This window comes from Dreissena polymorpha, chromosome 15, assembly GCF_020536995.1.
Source record: "Dreissena polymorpha isolate Duluth1 chromosome 15, UMN_Dpol_1.0, whole genome shotgun sequence".
NCBI classification, from domain to species: domain Eukaryota; kingdom Metazoa; phylum Mollusca; class Bivalvia; order Myida; family Dreissenidae; genus Dreissena; species Dreissena polymorpha.
Genome location: NC_068369.1, coordinates 9,675,714 through 9,696,453, shown reverse-complemented (window position 1 = coordinate 9,696,453; position 20,740 = coordinate 9,675,714). Strand labels below are relative to the sequence as shown.

General features: G+C 37.9%; 3 protein-coding genes across 3 annotated transcripts in view; all 3 read right to left on the bottom strand.

Moving 5' to 3' along the window:
- The window catches only part of LOC127860145 (vacuolar protein sorting-associated protein 16 homolog), a 45,779-nt gene extending 39,334 nt beyond the window's left edge, over positions 1-6,445 (bottom strand). The window contains exons 1-3 of the mRNA XM_052398011.1: positions 6,311-6,445; positions 3,207-3,295; positions 1,957-2,045 (exon numbers count right to left, since the gene is read on the bottom strand). Coding sequence (XP_052253971.1) covers positions 1,957-2,045; positions 3,207-3,295; positions 6,311-6,354 — 222 coding nt within the window. The 5' untranslated portion in view covers positions 6,355-6,445. The remainder of the gene's footprint in view (positions 1-1,956; positions 2,046-3,206; positions 3,296-6,310) is intronic.
- Positions 6,446-9,526: 3,081 nt separating this feature from the next.
- Positions 9,527-12,376, bottom strand: LOC127860870 (uncharacterized). Its single transcript, XM_052399173.1, has 2 exons — positions 11,143-12,376; positions 9,527-9,576 (listed from the first exon to the last, which is right to left on the bottom strand). Exons 1-2 carry the CDS (start codon positions 12,374-12,376, stop codon positions 9,527-9,529), a joined length of 1,284 nt encoding a protein of 427 aa, XP_052255133.1.
- Positions 12,377-12,427: 51 nt separating this feature from the next.
- Positions 12,428-20,688, bottom strand: LOC127860869 (uncharacterized). The gene is made up of 4 exons (XM_052399172.1): positions 20,578-20,688; positions 17,426-17,565; positions 14,629-14,663; positions 12,428-14,322 (listed from the first exon to the last, which is right to left on the bottom strand). Exons 1-4 carry the CDS (start codon positions 20,686-20,688, stop codon positions 12,428-12,430), a joined length of 2,181 nt encoding a protein of 726 aa, XP_052255132.1.
- Between the last annotated feature and the right edge of the window lie 52 nt (positions 20,689-20,740).

The window sequence follows — 20,740 nt, the reverse complement described above, 5'->3', positions numbered from 1 at the left end:
ACACATGCATGCCAAATATCAAGTTGCTATCTTATAAAAGTAAAAAAGTTATGGCCAATGTTAAAGTTTTTTTCGGACTGACAGACAGACAGACTGACATACTGACGGACAGTTCAACTGCTATATGCCACCCAACCGGGGGCATAAAAAAAATAATTGCGGGGTGGGGGTGGGGGGGGGTATAGTGTGAGGGTGTGGTGGTCATTTATTAGATGATCTTTAATTTAAAAAATATTAATGGGGGGTATTGAGGGGGAATTCGAGGGGGGGGGGGGTTGGACGGAGTCAATTGTGGTATGTCAGGTAAGAGTTGTTTTGTCAAAGTATCAATCGAATCTAATCATAAAAAAAGAAGTTATTGCAATTTTAGCAAAATTTAATCATTTGACCTTGGGAGTCAAGGTCATTCAAAGGTCAAGGTAAAATTCAACTTGCCAGGTACAGTACCCTCATAAAAGCATGAAAGTATTTAAAGTTTAAAAGCAATAGCCTTGATACTTCAGAAGTAAAGTGGATCTAAACACAAAATGTAACCATATATTCAAAGTTACGAAGTCAAAAAAGGGCCATAATTCCGTAAAAATGACAACCAGAGTTATGCAACTTGTCCTTTACTGTCTCCTTGTGATAGTTTGCGAGTGTTCCAAGTATGAAAGCAATATCTATGATACTTTAGGGGTAAAGTGGACCAAAACACAAAACTTAACCAAATTTTCAAGTATAAAGGGCCCATAATTCAGTCAAAATGCCAGTCAAAGTTACATAACTTTGCCTGCACAGTCCCCTTACGATAGTTAGAAAGTGTTGCAAGTATGAAAGCAATGGCTTTGATACTTTAAGAAAAAAGTGGACCTAAACACAAAACTTGACCAAATTTTAAATTTTCTAAGTATAAAAAGGGCCCATAATTCCGTCAAAATGCCAGTCAGAGTTACATAACTTTGCCTGCACAGTCCCCTTACGATAGTTAGTAAGTGTTGCAAGTATGAAAGCAATGGCTTTGATACTTAAGGAAAAAAGTGGACCTAAACACAAAACTTAACCAAATTTTCAATTTTGTAAGTATAAAAAGGGCACATAATTCTGTCAAAATGCCAGTCAGATTACATAACTTTTCCTGCACAGTCCCCTTATGATAGTTAGTAAGTGTTGCAAATATGAAAGCAATAGCTTTGATACTTAAGGAATAAAATGGACCTAAACACAAAACTTAACCAAAATTTTCTATTTTCTAAGTATAAAAAGGGCACATAATTCTGTCAAAATGCAAGCCAGAATTATCTAACTTTGCCTTCCCAGTCCCCTCATGATAGTAAGTAAGTGTACCAAGTTTGAGAGCAATAGCATTGATACTTTATGAGAAAAAAGTACCTAAATGCAAAACTTAACCGGACGCCAACGTCAAGGTGAGGACAATAGCTCTTTTTTATCAAAAAATAGATGAGCTAAAAATGATAAGCTGATTTTTCAGAAAGATCTTTTTTATCAAAAATTGCCCAAACTAAAAACAAAAGAAAAACAGAATTAAGATTCACTTTTGGTATGTAACATTTTTCCACTGTTCCACAGAAATATTCATAAGTTTGTCTCAACCCTTTTCATGATAATTTAAAAAAGACAATATAATGTATGAAGTAAATCAAGCACAAGCCAGTCTTAACCTTAACCTCTCAGATACGCCCTTTAAAGCATATAAAGTCCTTTCGAAAATCAAATTAAATTTAAGTCCTTTCTTAATATATTCAAGTTTGAAAGGCTTTATTTCCAACCTTATGATACTGATGAGTAGCAAACAGCATAAAACCTGAATAGACTGCGAGTTACTTGCAGGCTGTTCTGATTTTATGCTGTTTGCACATAGCCATTTTCACTTTGCTTCTAAGTGGGAAAGGTTAACTCCACATCCTCATTGTACAAAAGGAATGAAAACGTTAATGAAACCGTGAAGGTTCTCACCCTTAGTTGTGAAAGGATTTTACCAGCCGAGGTAAATACAGTGAGCATAGGCCTAACATTTGGTGTGTTGCTGTCATCTTTGAGTAAAGCTGAAAACAAATAAAGACATGCTGTACTGTATTAATGACTGTAATTTTGGAAAGTTTACTGGCACACATTATGTTGAAATGTCTCTATGAAATGTATAACTCCTTTAAACAAGATGCTGCGTTCATAGGCCATCAGTGGAAGCATATTCAGTATTAATTTACTGGACCATTTAAAAAGGTCTAGACTAAATCCATAAGTAGATCAATGTCACAGTCTAAACGAGGTCACATGATGTGAGTGTTTTGATATCCAAAATCATCATCCTGTCAAGTATTAAAGCTCTATATCACTGTATTTACAAGTCATTGTAAATATATTTAAAAAAAAATAATTATTTTTTGTATTAACATGTAGCAGTATTGATTTTCCCCTAAATGTATCCAACCAATTAACCAAGACATTGGACCTTCTCCATTACTGGTGGTATACACAATAAGTCAATGTCAAGGTCAATATAAGGTTAGAGGATATGGGTGAGTTGAGAGTGCTAAGCAGTAAAAACATCATCCATTCAAATATTAAAGCTTTTCAAGAAGCATTATTGATGTTATACAAACACTGTGTCATTCTTTTATTACCTCCTACACACTGAAGGACAAACAAACAAACTAAACAGAGCCAACAGACAATAGCTATATGGCTCTCAGCAGCTGTAGATGCTGGGGGCATGGAAAAAAAGACAGGACTTTTTATTGTGATTTCTCTTGAAGCCAAATTAAAACTGAATACAAATAAAAAAGGTAAGTGTAAACTATTTATTAGACATTACATATTATCCTTTAATTTTGCAGGTCTGCGCTGCTTGCTAGTAATTAATACTGGCACTCCTTATAATAGTAAGAGTTAGTAAACTTTCACACCTTTGCTCATTACAAAATAAACCTGGCTCTAGGAATATGGGGCATATTGCAAGTGAGAAAAGTGTAATCCCACATTAGCCTGTGGAACCACAATGCTGTTTCGTGACGATAATTTCCGCTCTTATGGTATCTTTCTTTAAAGGAAGTCTCTTCTTAGTAAAAATCCAGTTTAGGCCAAAAGTGTTGTTCCGAATTAGCCTGTTTGGAAAGCACAGGCTAATCTGGGACAATACTTTACACACATGCATTTAGGCACATTGTCCAAGAGTACAGATCAAATACATGAACCAACATCTGTACCTATGGGACCCCCATACTGAGCTGCTGCCACTGTGAACTTGGACAAGTCGATCTGATCCCCCCAGTCCAGCTGATACATTTCCACCTTCCTGAAACACAAGACATAGTCAACACTGAGTTTGATATTGGTGGACTTTGCAAGTATTTAAAAAGGTGCAAGTTGACATATCAAATATTGTTAAATCTTTGTAATTAAAAAATGTGTATATGTTATAATTATGAGGGTCAGAACGATGTATAAATGTTCTACATTGTGTTTGAGGCTTGTTTGTCGAATATAAAGTTGATTTTTGAATTCCCAGCAAAGTAAAAAACTTTTCCTATGTACTCTCAAAGGGACAGCTTTATCAGAAATGTTCAAATGACCCAGGTTCTAAGTATACTCTATCCCGGAATTCTCCCAGGTTGGCTATTCTCACTTTATTTTATTTACGCCCTCTAGCTGTTGCTTACAACTAACATGCGCAACCTACATTCTGAGATTTAACACATCTCGCTACAAGTATCAAGTTTCAATCAGTTGAAAACTAAATGTTAAAAAATATGGAAAACATTACTACTAACAATTCATGTTGAAATGGAATTCCCCATTCAACTTCTTGACTCCACTTTTTTATTTTAAGTGTACCTCTGCTTGCATTCTTAGGGTTACACACCACCTATTTAATTTGAATATTTTTGTTGTCAGACACTAATAATATTGGAATTGTTAGAGATAATTTTATTTTTTAAGGAGAGCGTTTGAAAATAATTGTAACATGTATTTATTTTTGCATATTTTATTCCATTAATTTAAACTAATATTACCTTTCATGATTGTTGCTTTTGATGGTATATCAGATCTTTGTTTGTCTTAATTTAATATTAGTGCTATCTAACCTATTAACCACCTAAATAACGAAAGTGATGATCAATCACATAAAGTGCCAGTGGCATGACCTGCCAGAGAGGGTGATGTCACAGGTCCAACTTTTTGCAGATGAATGTTTTTTTTACACACTTATAAACTCATTTGAAGATCACAAAATTTAACAGAATTACCGAGTCAATCTTCAGAAATGGGCCAACAAATGGGGGATGGAATTAAACACAAAGAAATGTTTGCTTCTTAGTTCCAAAAACAAACTCTGCTGATGCTCTTGTACAAGGTGGTGAAAGGGCACGTACCCGCCATTTCCATTGAACGCTACCTTAAGCCATTAAGGCCCAAACGTACAATAAGGGCTAAGCGCTATTGAACAATAATTCTAATATTTTAAAACAATTCCAGCAAAAACTGTTTTCTCTAAAAATTAATTCCTTGATAATACTGCGATTTATTGGAACAAACTCAGTGATGAAATTGTGAACACTTCAACAATAGATATTTTCAAAGACAGTCTATTAAAACTTCAATAGTGTATAAATACGCACTCTACCACTGTCCAGTAAAAGCCAAAAGTGGTATCTTCGACATACTCATCCGGATCCAATAAGAATGACAGATGTTGGTGGTGTTTTTGTTGTTATTTTAGTTTAAATTTCTAGTGTTGTCTTTTAAAAAAGTAATTTTTTTACAAATTACAGCAATATTACTGTCTATCCAATCACCAATGAAAATGGTGTTTAGAAGCAAGTGACTTTTTTATCAGTAATGCGATAATACCCGGATTCAGCATACTGTCAACGGTTTGGAGTAGCCAAGGGGTAGTCCATATACATGTAAACAGAGTCCCAGTGGCTTTGATAATTTTTGCTATGAAAGCTCTGGGAGTCCATATGCACCCCTTCAAAAACACAACTGCAGTTCTCCGCAGCTGATCAGTGTGCATCACTAAACAGACCAATTTAGGAAAGCGATGAATAAACTTCAAAAACACATTACCGGTAAATTTACCTGAATGGCAATCTACAGACGTTATTCTTTGCATGAACCTTAAAAACACGACACACTATTCTTGTTGACATTTTAATGGCGAAATTTGGAACAGTGTTAATATTCCTAAATAGTTTTTTACTTAGGCTACATCACAAATAACAATGGCAAAATATTGGTGTACTGCAACCTAACTGATAGGGACACTTTCAGTTGGCAATATTGCGACAGTTTTCCAATATGGTTGAAAGAAGTAAAAAAGCAAATTCGTTGAATTGATATCCCCCGCCAATATGCTTCTGGACACAAAAGTGTTATATTTGACACTGAAAAAAGCATTTTTTCAAGATACAAAGGGCCATAACTCTGTTATTAACAGATGGTGTACAATGCCATTTGGCGTGCATCATCCTCTTATCTATATATATATACTCATACCAAGTTTCAATGAAATCCACCAAAGCACTTCCAAGATATGGCTCCGGACGGACACAAAAGTGCCTGACAGACGGAAGGACGGATGGAAGGACGGACGGACAACGCAAAAAACAATATCCCTCCGCCTATGGCGGGGGATAATAAAATGCAATTATTTCTTGCTTTAATGGTACCATTTGCATGAGTTTGTGCTTTAGACAGGTAAATGTTGATAAGTTTTTGCAGTATCCCTTACTCTCATAGTATTGGTCCTCCTCATAGTATCGTGCCTTTAATGAAAAACCTTCAAGAAGTGCTGGAAAGTTAATGTTTTTTCAATATTTAGAAGTTGTTATATATTTGATGGACATTATAGCAATGTTCTTAATTTATTGTGAAAAATCGACCGAAAATCGCTATTATTCATTACTGACAGCTGGACGTCCGGAATTACACACATTGACTTTGGGGTCATATTTGTGAAACTTTTAGCTGTTTGGACATACTTGGTGGATTTTCATCAAATAAAAGGTGTTTTATCATAGATGGACGCTTCCTGCTGGCAACCACATCACATATGTGTGCCTTGTTTGATCTTTTATGCTGTTGCATTGTGTTATTCAATACAGCTGTGAAATCACCGTTGGATACATTTACTCTTACTATATATATAAGGACCAAACAATTAGTACCTGTGAGGTTATAAAGCTGAAAGTTGCATTATTGCAACTAGCCAAGGGGTGGAGATCAAGACTCTCGGAGCAAAAGTTCAAAACCAATATTAGAAGCAAATGACAATGCGAAAATTACACTTTGACGATTGCATACATACTCATAGTATTCGGTGCCCAGCGGGGTCCAATTTGCCGAAGCCATAATGTGTAAAATAACTATTTCCTATTTTCACTTCCAAATATTATTTATTTTTAATGTTGTAAGCGAAGTAGTTTATTTGCACGAAAGAAACGAGACAAACCCAAAGAAAATATCAATACAATACGACTAACGAATATAGGTTAGGTTTCAGTAAATAACATACCTTGGTCAGATGTGCTTCTTTTTTTGTGAACAACATTGTCCAAAAATGACGGTATTGTTAAAATACTCCCTAATTAATGAAACATGGGTATGACTTAATAGCGGAAAGGGCCTAAGGTTATTTATTTTCAATTTTTAAAAAACATTTATTGGTATTTTCATAAACAGTTCCTTACATTGCGTTTATATTTAAAATTTCATTCAAATCCATCAAGAAATGATTTAATTTTACAAAATTTTTAAATGCCATAAGATACGAGTAACGGAAATGGGCGAGCACTACGGAAAGGGCTCGTAGCGGAAAGGGGCCTCGGCCTTCGGAAAGGGGCTAAAATTATTTATTTTAAAAGTTAAAAAAATATTTGCATTTTCATAAACGAAACGTTACTTTATGTTTACATTTTTAATTTCATTCAAATCCATCAAACAATGATTTAATTTTACAATATTTTTGAATTTCTTACGATACGATTAATGCAAATGGACGAGCACCATGGAAAGGGCTCGATCAGCGTTTGGTTTCGTAATAAACGGAAAGAACCTGTCGATGTTCGGAGAGCGCTTTATATATTTAAACGGTTACTTTCTTAAAACCTGCATTATTATTGTTATAAACATGTAATAAAATTGTGATAATTGTTCCGTTTTTATTGAATATTTGATATATTTGATAAATTTATACAATTTTCTCATACCATATTTGACGTAAAAAGCGAAATATATTTTATGATACCATATTTGACGTCAAAAGCGAAATATATTTTATTATCTTAATTAGCATACATATACACAGAGTATCATACCTAATAAGATAATAAAACACACTAACAAATGGCAACATTTACATAGCATACATTATGACTGAAACTGTACAATGAAGAACAAAAATAATACAGTAAGCAATATGCCCATGAGTATACATGCAATCATATGTCAATACAATATAGGTAAAACCAAGTCACAGGTCCTGCAAAGTAAATCATCACAATTAAATCGAGACATTGTCAATGTCTTAAACGTAAACTATAATTAATGTTTTGTCTTCATGGAGATCGACGTTTTGCAGTTATTTCAATGATGTCGACGAGTTATGTTTTTGTTATTTCTTCATTACTGTTGTATTAGTTGTCTTTTAGCACTTGGTGTTCTGGATCTTTCCGCTCTTTTTCTTTTCCGTTGGTGTGGTTTTTTGCCGGCTGTTGGTGTTCGTTGGACTGCCTTTGTTCCATCAGCTGTTACTATTGTGTTAATGTTTTCCCATAATCATTCAGAAATCGTCGTGTTCGCTTTTGTCAGGCTTCTACTGTCATTGTTTCCCAGAAGCTGATGTCAGTCTTGTAGTGCTGGTATTTTTCTGCCAATCTGTAATTTTACTGTGTCGCGTATGGCTCTTACTCGTTCCTCCTGTTTACCTTTGACAAGGTTGTACAGCGTATTAATTAATCGTGGTAAATCTTGTTGTCGCCACTGTGTTGCATTTTTTAAAGACATGATTTGCACGTTCACAATTGTTGTATGTCCAACACTTTGAAAGTTTTCCTCGTCTAGTAGGCTTGATCACGTGTTCAATGAGTAAATGATGAAGTTCTGTTATCGAAGTAATTGAGAAATGTTCGTTTGTTTGAATTCTGACTTTCTTTTTCTTGTATTTTTTTTAGTTGGCTGAGTCGGTAGTTTAATGTATCGTCGTCAATTAGTCCGTTTGCACCGTATATATCATTTAACAGTTCGTCGCGATCTTGTTTGTTTAACCCTACAACGTTTTCAAGGTATCTGTTGGTGTATTCTTTGAAATGTCGGGTGCAAAGTACTTGTGTAGACTGGTAGAAACACCTCTTGAACGCGTTTTTAAAGGCATATTCTTCATCCGTGCCAGCCACCAAACTTTCAATTTCTAAGTTCGTTAAATTATCCGCGATGTCGTGTAAAAAGATTGGTAAGTCTTTGTGGTTGAGCTTTGATGTATAAAAGAAGGTCCAACGCAAATTGGATGATCATTGGTTGCTCTTTTAATTACAGATAAGTCCTTATAAACAAGTTGGTGTTACGTGAAACTCTCCAAGGTTGTATGTTTTGTCCATTACTAATACAGTTCCGTTTTTCGTACAACAAAATCGTTTTATGTCCACTATTTGCTGCTCCGTGAAAAGCGTGATCATTGGGTGTGGTAGGCCATGTAAATGCTTTACACTTTGAACATACTCGTTGGGTTTTGCCAAATTGCCATTTCTTCTACTTTTATCACTTGGTCTGCCAAGTTTCCCGTGCTAGTTCCATTATGACATAGCTTTGTTTGTTGGTATTTGATCTTTCGTAGTTGCTTTTCGTCTTGGTTTTTTTGTGGAAAAATCATCATCTTCTTTGTTGTTCAACTCCCTTTCAACTTCTTTAACAGGTCTGTGTTTTAGTTCATTTTGCATCTTTTTCATAACTTCGGGTTTTATTCGTTTTTTACTTTACTTTTCGCCAATTCATGAACTGCTCTTCCCGGAAACGTTTGCTATAATATGCCACAAGGAAGCCAAGCAACGATCAACAAAACACATTATGCAGTCTTTGTCATACTCTGATGACAGCATTTCAATTGATTTATAAGCCATATGTCTAACAAATTTGTCACGTTTTTCTACCATTTCAATGCAATACATGTATCGCAACTCAGTCTTTCGGCTCTCATCCCCTTCAGGTGTATGGGAAATGTGTTAAAAATGCAATTTCCGTCACCGGTGCATTCAAGTGCTATCTTCTTGATACAGTAGAATTCCGTTGCAATAGCGTTAGCAACTTTATCTTGGGTATGATTATCAAAATTGTCATAAAGGGATACATAACAAGGCACACACCCCTTAGCAGCAAAAGTTCCCGCTTGACGCCAACACGCAGCTGTTCTAATCCACATTGTGAATCGTTGTACAGTCTTTGTAAGCCCTTGTCAAAGTCAAATGTTCCATCAATCTTGAACGACACGAGCAACAGTGATAAGCGAGCTGTTTCAATCCTTTTCTTCCGGTCAGATTTGACGATCATCTGGCACTGGAAATGACTCCATTTCAGACAGTCCTGTAAAAAGAAGGTCGTTTTTATTTCAACACTGGCTGACTGACTGACTGACTGACTTTGATTTTTAAATAAATAACTCAAAAATTAAAATTGACATATCGCGACGCTCTCTATGGAAAACTTAAGCTCATGAAATTATTAATAAGTCAAAACGAAAACACATGAACTTATAGAACGTAGAAACTATCAAAGTATGACGTAGGTAATGGAAAAACATAGAATGGTAAAAATTGGGCCGCAGAAATTAAGTCACATTTGTATGAACATTGATTGAGTATCCCATGGGTGAATCAATTTAATATGCCTTTACACTTTGATTCTTAACAACAACAGTTATTAGATATCTTCAAACACAATTGGAAAATAAATATAAACAATTCAAATAGACTACAATCCTACTGCTTATTTAAACACACGTTCAAAGCAAAAAATAATAATCGCATTTAAGAATTGCATTAACCAAGTTCAGAGTATCATCGCATGATCTACAAATAGAACGCGGCAACTACTAAAACAACGAGGTAAGTAAGAGTATTCATTAACTGCACACAGGGACGGATTTTTAATTTGTGACATTGACCTTTCAATGAGGAGTATTTAGCACGCGGCACGTCTTCCGACAAAAGGGATAATAATTGTGTCTTGTTCTGAGAAAACTGGTCATAATGCATGTGCGTAAAGTGCAATCCCAGATTAGCCTGTGCAGTCCGCACAGGCTAATCAGGGACGACACTTTCCGCTTTAATGGTATTTTAAGTTTTAAGGAAGTCCCTCCTTACCGAAAATCCAGTTTAGGCGGAAAGTGTCGTCCCTGATTAGCCTGTGCGGACTGCACAGGCTAATCTGGGACGACACTTTACGCACATGCATTTTGACCAGCTGTCACAGAACAAGACACAATTGGAAGACACATTAAAATCCCCCCAGTCATATGATGGACAGTCGTTTTCTATGACATTGACTTGTAACCTTGACCTTTAACAGAGGAACATGAGATTTAAAAAAATAGTCTGGTTAAAGGAAATATTTGTCCGAAGTAATATATAATTTCAATTAAAAAGTTACATAACGGAAATCAAATCTGAAAGGACGAAAACACCCAACCACTCATTCACCAACCAGGTAACTTTACAACTCCTACGATCACTCTTTCATGGGACATAATATGATTATCAAAGTATAAACCGATAGAGTAGTGCTCGAACTTGGTAGAAAACTAACCCTGAAACAATGATAATACGTTTAGAATGTGTCTAATGCACTTCCTTGAAGTCAACGCATCTGGAAATTTTAAAAGCGATGATCACTTGAACGAATCGAACAAGAAATCCGTAAAAATGTTATATAGCGTTAATTTCATCGGCTGTTAAACAGATGATCTGAGTGAGATACAGTTCTGTACTGCTAAAACCACCAACATCATCAGCTGAGAACCGCCTATCAACAAGTGTTTCGGCCCTTTTATCACAGGACACTCTCCAGGCGACGGGCCCGCAGTGTTGATCAGACACTACGTGTTGGTGGTAGGCTTCCAGCTCCTCTCCTCTCTCTTCATCCACAACCAACTGGATGCCCTTTCTGCTGCTAGGCTCAGTTTGTTCACTGCTCTCTTCCTGTCTGCTCCTTTGATGCCCAAGGCACTGAACATTCTCCACAGCGACTGTGCTGGGAATCCTCTAGTGCCGATTTCAACAGGGTAGAGCCACACTCGCCATCCTTTCTCTCTGCACTGTTCTTGCAGGTATGTATACTTGGCCTTTTTCCGTTCGAAGGCCTCTTCACAACGAGATTCCCAAGGGACTGTCAGTTCAACCATGATCAGACACTTATCTTTAGTGGACCACAACACAATGTCAGGCCTTAATGTTGTCTGGATAATGTTCGGGAACACTAGCTTTTGCTTCAAGTCAACAGACATTTCCCACTGATCAGATTCATCTAATACAGAACTGGTAGGCTGCAGTTTTTTAGGCGCCTTTTGTCCTTCCTTCACGAACTGAATCTTTTGGGGTTTCTGTCTGGGCCTCTTCTTGGTCCTCTCGCGCTCCAACTTGTCAGCGAGTTCCTGAAGAACACTGTCGTGTCTCCACCTGTAGAGTCCTTGGGTGAGGGCTGTGGTACACGATGACAGAATATGTTCCATGGTTCCTGTCTTGTCACACAATTGGCACTTGGGGTGGTCCTGTAGACCCCATCTGTGCAGGTTTGAGGGTGACGGTAGCAGGTCATAGACTGATCTGAGCAGGAACGCTATCTTCAGTGGTTCGTAGCTCCAAATATCAGCCCAGGTCAGTTTTCTTTCTGTCGTTGTCCACTTCGTCCACGCACCCTGGGCACCCATAGCCACAGCTTTCGCTCTTATGTCTTCTTCTTCTGCTGCTCTGACTTTATCTTGCACCATTCTCCTCCTTTCCATGTTTCCAGCAGAGCTCCATAATGTTATCTTGGAGCTGCCTAGCCCCTGTCTGCCTACAGCTGTGATGCCGACAATGTCTTTTTGCTGGAGTCTTTTCTCGGCCTGTTCGACTGCTTGGCTTGCTGACCACTTTCTCCCTGTCCTAGTTTCAATCCCAGCATTTCGGATTGAACTGTCCTGCGATTGCTTGAGCGTCACTACCAGTCGTGTCTTTGCAACTTTGAACTCCTCCACTAGTGATGATAGCGGGAGTTGTAGCTGGTTCGATCGCCCATACAATTCGATGCTGGTAAAGCTTGGTGGTATTCCCAGCCATCGGCGCAAGTGTCTGCTGATCTTTCTCTCCAAGCATTCGACAGAGGATGTAGGTATTTCATATAGCATAAGGGGCCACATCAGTCTGGGGAGAAGTGCATTCTGGAAGAGTCATGCCTTCTACTTTCCTGGTAAAGCGGATTTGTTGATTTGTTTCAGCCCTTCCTGGAGCTGTGATCTGATGCGCTCTACGTTTGCTTTGTCACTAAGGTTCGAATCAAACCACTTGCCCAAGCACTTTATGGGACTGTCCATAATTGATGGTATGTCTTCCCCTTGGACTTGTAGGGTGAACCGTTTTGTGACTGATCCGCGCTTGATTACCAGACTTCTGGAGTTCTTGGGTTTGAAATTCATTCTAGCCCAGGTGGCTGCCTCCTCCAATACCTTCAGTACCCAATTTGCTTGTATGTGTGTCTGTGTTGTCACTGTCAGATCGTCCATGAAGCCTCTGTTTGTTGGCAGGTGTAACCCTGTAGATGTCTTGGGCCCGCGGGTTTCTTTGTTTGCAGGGTTGATTATGAGGTTCATGCCCATCACAAACAGGACAACTGAGATGGTACACCCGGTCACTATTCCCTTCTCCAGTCTCTGCCAAGCTGTCATCTTCTCGCCAACCATGAAGCGCAGTTTCATTCCACTGAAGTACGCATTGATCATCCCTTGGATGTGTTCAGGGATATGGTAGTACTGATGGGCTGATTCGATGAGCTTATGTGGAATAGATCCGTAGGCGTTTGCAAGGTCTAGCCATACTACAGTCAGGTCTGATTTGTTCACCTTTGCTTCTCTAATGAGCTGGCTGATTGCACTGGTATGCTCCACACACCCTGAGAAGCCTGGCACTCCACCCTTCTGAACTGTCGTATCAATGTACCCATTTGTGGTAAGGTAGGTTGTCAGTCTTCTGGCTAAGATGGCGAAGAATATCTTGCCTTCCACGTTTAGCAAAGATATTGTTCTAAACTGGCTGATGTGTTTGGAGTTCTTCTCCTTTGGAGTAAATATACCTTCGGCATGTAGCCACTCATCAGGTATTATCCCCTTCCTCCAGATCACCTTAAGTAGGTTCCATAGTCTACGCAGCAGGAAAGGGCACATCTTGTAGACCTTGTATGGTATCTTGTTTGGTCCTGGGGCTGATCCCATTCTCGCTTTCCTCACAACTTCTTTCACCTCTAAGAGCGAGGGCTCTTTACTTTCCAGTGGGGATGTTGGGGGTGCCACAGGTTCTAGTCTTGGGCAATCACCAAGTGGTATTAACCTGTCTGGATCTGAGTGAACCTGTCTGAGGTGTTCCTCGATGTCTGCCATGCTGGTTTCTAATTGGCCTGACCTTTCTTTGTCCAGAGGTTGTTTGGAAAATTTGTATGGGTTAGATACAAACTCCGCTCTCTTTTGTGCCCTTCTTCTTTTCGCCGTTCTCGCATTCTCAGCCTTCCTTAAAGTCTGTAGCTCTCTCCTGAGAATGTCTCGTAGCTCCTGGAGGCCCAATCTCTCTTCTTGACTTGCCTTCTTGTATGCCTTGTTGAGGCTCTTCAGCTCTCCTCTAATCTGTTTCATGCGACTCTGTCTCCTGTTGGGTGTCTGCTGGGCCTTTGGTCGACGTGTTTTCTTGGTGCCAAATCGCTCCTTAGCCACCGTGTAGACTAGAGTTGTCATGCACTTTAACTTCCTATCTACTGGTCCTTGCATGGTGGATGTCAGTTTGGCATCTAGCTCCTTGTCTAAGTCGTTCCAGGCTCTTTTGTCTGTGGTCTTCGGCCAGTCAATTGATTGTCGTTGTTCCACTGGGGCCTGATTGGCTTTGGGCTGCGGCAGGTCGTGTATTTGCTCAGTTAGTTCTTCTTCTCTTAGTAATTCCAGAAGCGGGTCCTCTTCATCCTTCATCTCGCCAGGTAGTGTCGAAGTAGCACTCCTTGTCTGGGCAGTGAGCTGTTCAGCAGCGGAGAGGTCCCCAGTACTATGGGTTGTGACCTGACTAGGATCCTCCTGCGTCTCACCAGGGATCAAACCTGCGCGCCGTTGCTGTTCAGCTTAACTGTCTAACTTAAACCCACCATAAAAAGCAAACAGCCACAATACAAAATTTACCAAATTAAGCAAAAATTGACAGTTACATTAATTTGATACATTATGCGGAATAGATTTTACAACAAAAGAAGAAATAAATGACATATTGGGGGAAATTGTATTCTCGACACGGCATGCGATTCGATGTACATGTACTATCACTCAAAAAGACGGATCACAATTCGCTTAAAACCTTTGAAACCTTTGAAATTGCACGTGTACATATCAATTATGAACATTAGTTTTACTTTTGTTATGCTGGTAGTTCTTTGTCACGATATACCTAAACGCGCACATAAAAGGAAATTAACTAAGTACACTGAATAATACATTATTTCTTATTACGTCGATCGGCTTAAAAGTATGCATTGTAACTATTAAATATATTTCATAACCGAAATTAAGACAAGGGACACAATTGTCACAAAACCAGGTTTTCAGTCGAAAAAAGAGTCTGATAAAGGGAGACAATTCAAAATGTGTATTGTTAACCCCCTTGTGTAAAATTGACCTTGATTTCAATTAGAAAACAAGGGCTGCTGGTAAAACATGCATGCCCCCCATATAGGCTGTCAGTTGTAGTGGAATCCATTGTGTGAATACGTTTTTTGTCACTGTGACCTTGACCTTTGACCTGACCTGAAAATCAATAGGGGTCATCTGCCAGTCATGATCAATGTACCTATGAAGTTTCATGATCCTAGGCGTAAGCATTCTTAAGTCATCATCCGGAAACCATTTTACTGTTTCGAGTCACTGTGACCTTGACCTTTGACCTACTGACCTGAAAATCGATAGGGGTCATCTGCCAGTCATGATCAAAGTTTCTATGAAGTTTCATGATCCTAGACGTAAGCATTATTGAGTTATCATCCGGAAACCGTTTTACTGTTTTGAGTCACTGTGACCTCGACCTTTGGCCTTGTGACCTGAAAATCAATAGGGGTCATCTGTCAGTCATGATCAATGTTCCTATGAAGTTTCATGATCCTAGGTGTAAGCATTCTTGATTATCATCCGGAATCCATTTTACTGTTTCGAGTCACTGTGACCTTGACCTTTGACCTAGTGACCTGAAAATCAATAGGGATCATCTGCCAGTCATGATCAATGTACCTATGAAGTTTCATGATCCTAGGCGTAAGCATTCTTGAGTTATCATCCGGAAACCATTTTACTATTTCCAGTCACTGTGACCTTAACCTTTGACCTAGTGACCGGAAAATCAATAGGGGTCATCTGCCAGTCATGATCAATGTACCTATGAAGTTTCATAATCCTAGGCCTAAGCGTTCTTGAGTTATCCGGAAACCATTTTACTATTTCAAGTCACTGACCTTGACCTTTGACCTAGTGACCTGAAAATCAATAGGGGTCATCTGCCAGTCATGATCAATGTACCTTTGAAGTTTCATGATCCTAGGCCTAAGCGTTCTTGAGTTATCATCCTTTCATAGTTACATAGTTGTTTCAAAATCAATCTATTTTTAGTTGTGGCGACCTTGACATTGGAGATATTGACGTTATTCTTTCGTGCAACACACCGTCCAATAATGGTGAACAAATGTGCCAAATGATTTTAAAATGTCATAATGAATGACATAGTAATGACCCGGACAAGTTCATTTATGGCCATTTTTGAACTTCAAACTCAAATTGTGACCTTGACCTTGGAGATATCGATGCAATTCTTTCGCGCGACACACCGTCTAATGCTGGTGAACAAATGTCCCAAATGATATTAAAATCTGACAATGAACGACAGAGTTATGGCCCAGACAAGCTTGTTTCGCCCGCCTGCAAGCCCGCCCGCCAGATCACCCGCCCGCCCGCCAGCCCGCCCGCCAGCCCGCCCGCCGACATTCGCCAACCTAATAACCAGTTTTTTTCTTCGAAAAACCTGGTTAAAAAGGAAATAAAATATTACAAGTAAATGTATAGAAAACTTCTCTCTATTACATGCACCCGCATATATTTGGGTGCACTAAATCGTATTTTACAACATAAGATTATCGCGTGCTGCCCCCATTCGTTCTGAGGCAATGCGATTAAAAGCTAGTGTCTCGTGGATACTTGCTTTACCCACTAGCAATATTTCATCTTATTGGGTAGGTCAACAATTTATTTCCAAGAGCGTCCGTAATAGTTATTTGTCTCCAATTCGAGTGGTATAGCGAGTTATGGTAACGGAAGTAACGGAAGAAAACACATACAAACCGTAGTTTGCTGTTAGTACATAAAACGTTTGGCGATGAACGCATTTGAGAAATATGATAGCAAGGAAACAAAATCATCATATTAATTCGCAAAGTGGTACTATCGGTGTTATTTAGAAAAGAGCTAATGAACATTATACTGGGGGAGCGGAATGTTCTTAAATATAGCATTTTAAGTAATTCCAAATCGCATGAATTTAGCATAGGGATTCTACATTGATAATTGCAATCAGATCGGAGAACTGGCTTACATGCAACGTGTAGTGTCATTATCGTATCAAATGGGTTCTCAAGGGAAAATTGAGGTAGAATGTTGCTATCTAATAGCCAGTGTGTATATTTATATTTAATAATAATGAATATCAACGTAACTTACCGGTGCTCATACGCATTGAGAATTACGATTTTACAAACATCAAGACTGAAAACTGACTTACACAGTGATAAAACATATACTGTGCACCATTTTGGGATTTACAACAAATTTGACTTTAATATCAATAAAACATAACCAAAACACAGTAACAGTACACAAATAAGAACATTCATAGAGGTATCAACCTGTTGTGCCTACAACATTCCAAAGTCAGGTAAATAATCCACGTCATGCAAAAATGGGTCTTATGCCAAACGCAGCAAGCGGGCCTCCAGCACATTCGCGCAATCTTGTAAGGAGCTACGCTGTCCGGTATAAATTAACGACAGGTTTTGTGGTCTCAAAGGCGTACAGAGTAGCTCCCGACTAGACTTATGCGGATGCCTAGGCTGGGCTGGATATACGCTGGCCAAATAAGGCATGTGGCAAATTTTCGCACGACTCTGCTCATACTTATGACGTAATTGAGTAGATCGCTTTTGAGACTTCAACTCAAACTCCGTATCATAATCAGAGTCTAGCACCATGGTAACCAAGCACCACCAGTTGTTGTAGATGGCAGAATTAGTTCGTGATTCAGGCGTAAAGGACTCCTGCAAAAAACACCCACAAACACGATTGTATAACTATGAATTAATGTGCAGAAAAGGTTAATAGCCACAAATCGCCTTAAGGACATTGTAAGTAAATGTTATACTTTCACTAAGCCTGTTCCTTACTTATGTGCATAATGGTTAGTTAATAATTATTTCAATTCCTATGGGGTCCCATTATAAAGCTGCCAACTTTCAAGGATTTTCCCTTATTTCAGATTGTGCAAGGCTGTTATAATTGTTAAGAATGCTATGTGTTGGTCTAAAATATTCAATACAAAAGATGTCACGATGCAGCTTCAAAGAAAACGAATCGCGCCTTAATGCAGACAATATCAGAAACAGGACATCGGCAGCGAAATTACAACAAAAGCCGGAAACAACATAAAACCAACCCAAAACTTATCTTTCGACTTATTCGACTTATTCTCCCATGAAATGTACCAAAACTTTTCAGAAACACGCAGGCTATAAAAATAACCAAAATGAAATGTATGACTCGCTTTTAGTACGTAAGAAAAAACTCTTTGAAAATGGGCACTACTTCAGAATTTTACGTTACAATAACTAAAAAAGCACACAACAATTATCCTGAAGATTTCATACTTTAATTAGATTTGATCGATGACGAGTAGGTCACACGAGTTGTGTATCGTGTTATTTATTAAAATGATGTTTTTACCAATTAATATTATAGCCACACGATAACCACCTGTGATTGTAACCGAAGTTCTGTAATTGTAACCAAATTCCAAATTAAGTTAAGTTATTGTATAGGTCGCCTTGTTATTTATCAAATGTTCTTCGTGTTAGGAATATATTTATCATACATGTTTAGCTTTTAAAGCTACAATCCCATTCGTAACTTAAGGTACACCGCGTAGTCGCTGGATGATTTCGTACCAGTTCATATCCTTTATAGAATGATATATCTGAACATTACATTTACATTAATTTAAATAAATTACACGAATCCTAACTGTGATTGTTCTTTTATACGACAATCTCCACAAAACGACGGGTATGACTGAATAGCGAAATCTGGATTCCTTGTTTTAATGACTAAGTACCAGACTTCTATAGTAGTAAGGTAAGGTTTCGTTTATGAACATACAAATAAATGTCTTTAAAACTTTAAAAATAAATAAGTTTAGCCCCTTTCCGAAGGCCGAGGCCCCTTTCCGCTACGAGCCCTTTCCGTGGGGCTCGCCCCTTTCTTATTATAAAGTTAAATCATTTCTTGATGAATTTGAATAAAATTTAAAATATAAACACAATGTAAGGTGCTGTTTATGAAAATACCAATAAATGTTTCAAAACATTGAAAATAAATTAATTAAAACCCTTTCCGAACACCGAAAGCCCTTTCCGCTATTCAGTCATACCGAATGAAACATAAACATTTTTGTAGATCTTTAAATAAATCGAAATGTTTGATTTTCAATAGCTTTGTGAATCTGGGCATAACTTTCAATGCACCGACCATACGTCAAAAAGTGTTTGATAATTTACTGATCAAACTGTTTTGACATATTATCATTCATTTAGTGAAACTTATATTTTAATCTATTGCATGATAATTTAATTAACATCGGATTACATTACACTATATTTTCAAAATAAAATTCTTGTAATGGTGATATTTTAGGCATTTATCTGTAGTGAACGCTACTTTGTAAGCGTGTATACATTATTAGTGTTTTGAAATGTAATTAAAGTTCATAAACTTCAATACCTACATAATTGCATTTGAACACAATGTCGCGTGTAAAACCACTGTCCAATATATTAACCAGATGAAAGAACCTGTCAGAGATCAACAAAGTCGGGGATATAATCTCGTATGCAGGGAATGCACGTTATGCACAGAAACAATCTTAATGGTCCAAATGCGAGTTTCAGTTTCCCAAAAATGAGGTCATATCATGGTTCCTTCCTTCGATCGATGGCTATCGTTATAAACCATTCATACATTATTTTCAAATTTATAATGACTCCTACACGTGTCATTTCCATTTTGGCCTTTTTTCACCAAATAATGAGTGTTTTCCGCGGTCCACATAAGCTACGCAGCTGCTTGTGAAGTACGTTTAATTGGATGTGTGCGAATATAATTAATTTCCTTAGAGCAGTCTGACAAAATATACTTTTCACATTAAAAAAACATTTAAAAAATCACGGTCAGGAGTACATATGCGTGTTACTAAATCACGGTCAGGAGTACATATGCGTGTTACTAAATCACGGTCAGGAGTACATATGCGTGTTATTAAATCACGCATGCTTCCCAATCTGGATATTCTTCCTACGCTGACCGTATGGGAAACTACGTATATGATACCATATACGTATGTGATACTACAGCAACTATAATACAAAGCCCGTATTTGTTTTAATCAAACACTTTTGTCGTGATTTATATTTTCACGAGCTCCCGTGTGTCAAACTAGATAAAATTAATAATATCAAATAATTCATCTCTTCAAAAATGCGGAATGTACAACGCGTAATCTTTTCCGTTATTATCAGTGTTGGTTGATTTGTGTTGCACATTAAAATATCGTTCTTCACTGATATTAATTTAGCAACAAAAATAAACAAACGTTTGATTGAATTAAAGGAAATTTAAGGTAAAAATTTGATTACAAGTGATATGATTGGTTGCACAGCTATTGGTTTTGTCAAATATATCAATTAATCAACAGTCGACTTGCAGTCACCGAAAAAGCCATCAATGTCGTCCCGGATTAGCCTGTGCAGTCCAAAGAGGGTTATCAGAGATGACACTTTCCGCCTTAAGTGTAGTTTTGTTTAGAAGAGATTTTTTTTGAACGAAAAATTCAATAGAAGCGGAGTGTCGTCCATGATAAGTATGTGCGGAATGCACAGGCTTATCTGGGGTGACACGTTACGCATATACATCAAGAAGTTATCCCAAATAAAGGCTCAAATGTCCTGAAATCGTCCAATAAATGTGACCGTAGATCGTCCCATATTTATTTCTTGTGTCACCGAGATCAGATACATCGATATTGCAACCATGGTCGCATTTTCTTTTGAGGGAGGTAGCAAATTCCTTGGTAGAATTGTGGATGTATCGATCAGACACTCTGGCCTCTGCATGATAATCAAACTTCAGAGATAAAACGAAGGTTAATGATACCAATAACTCATA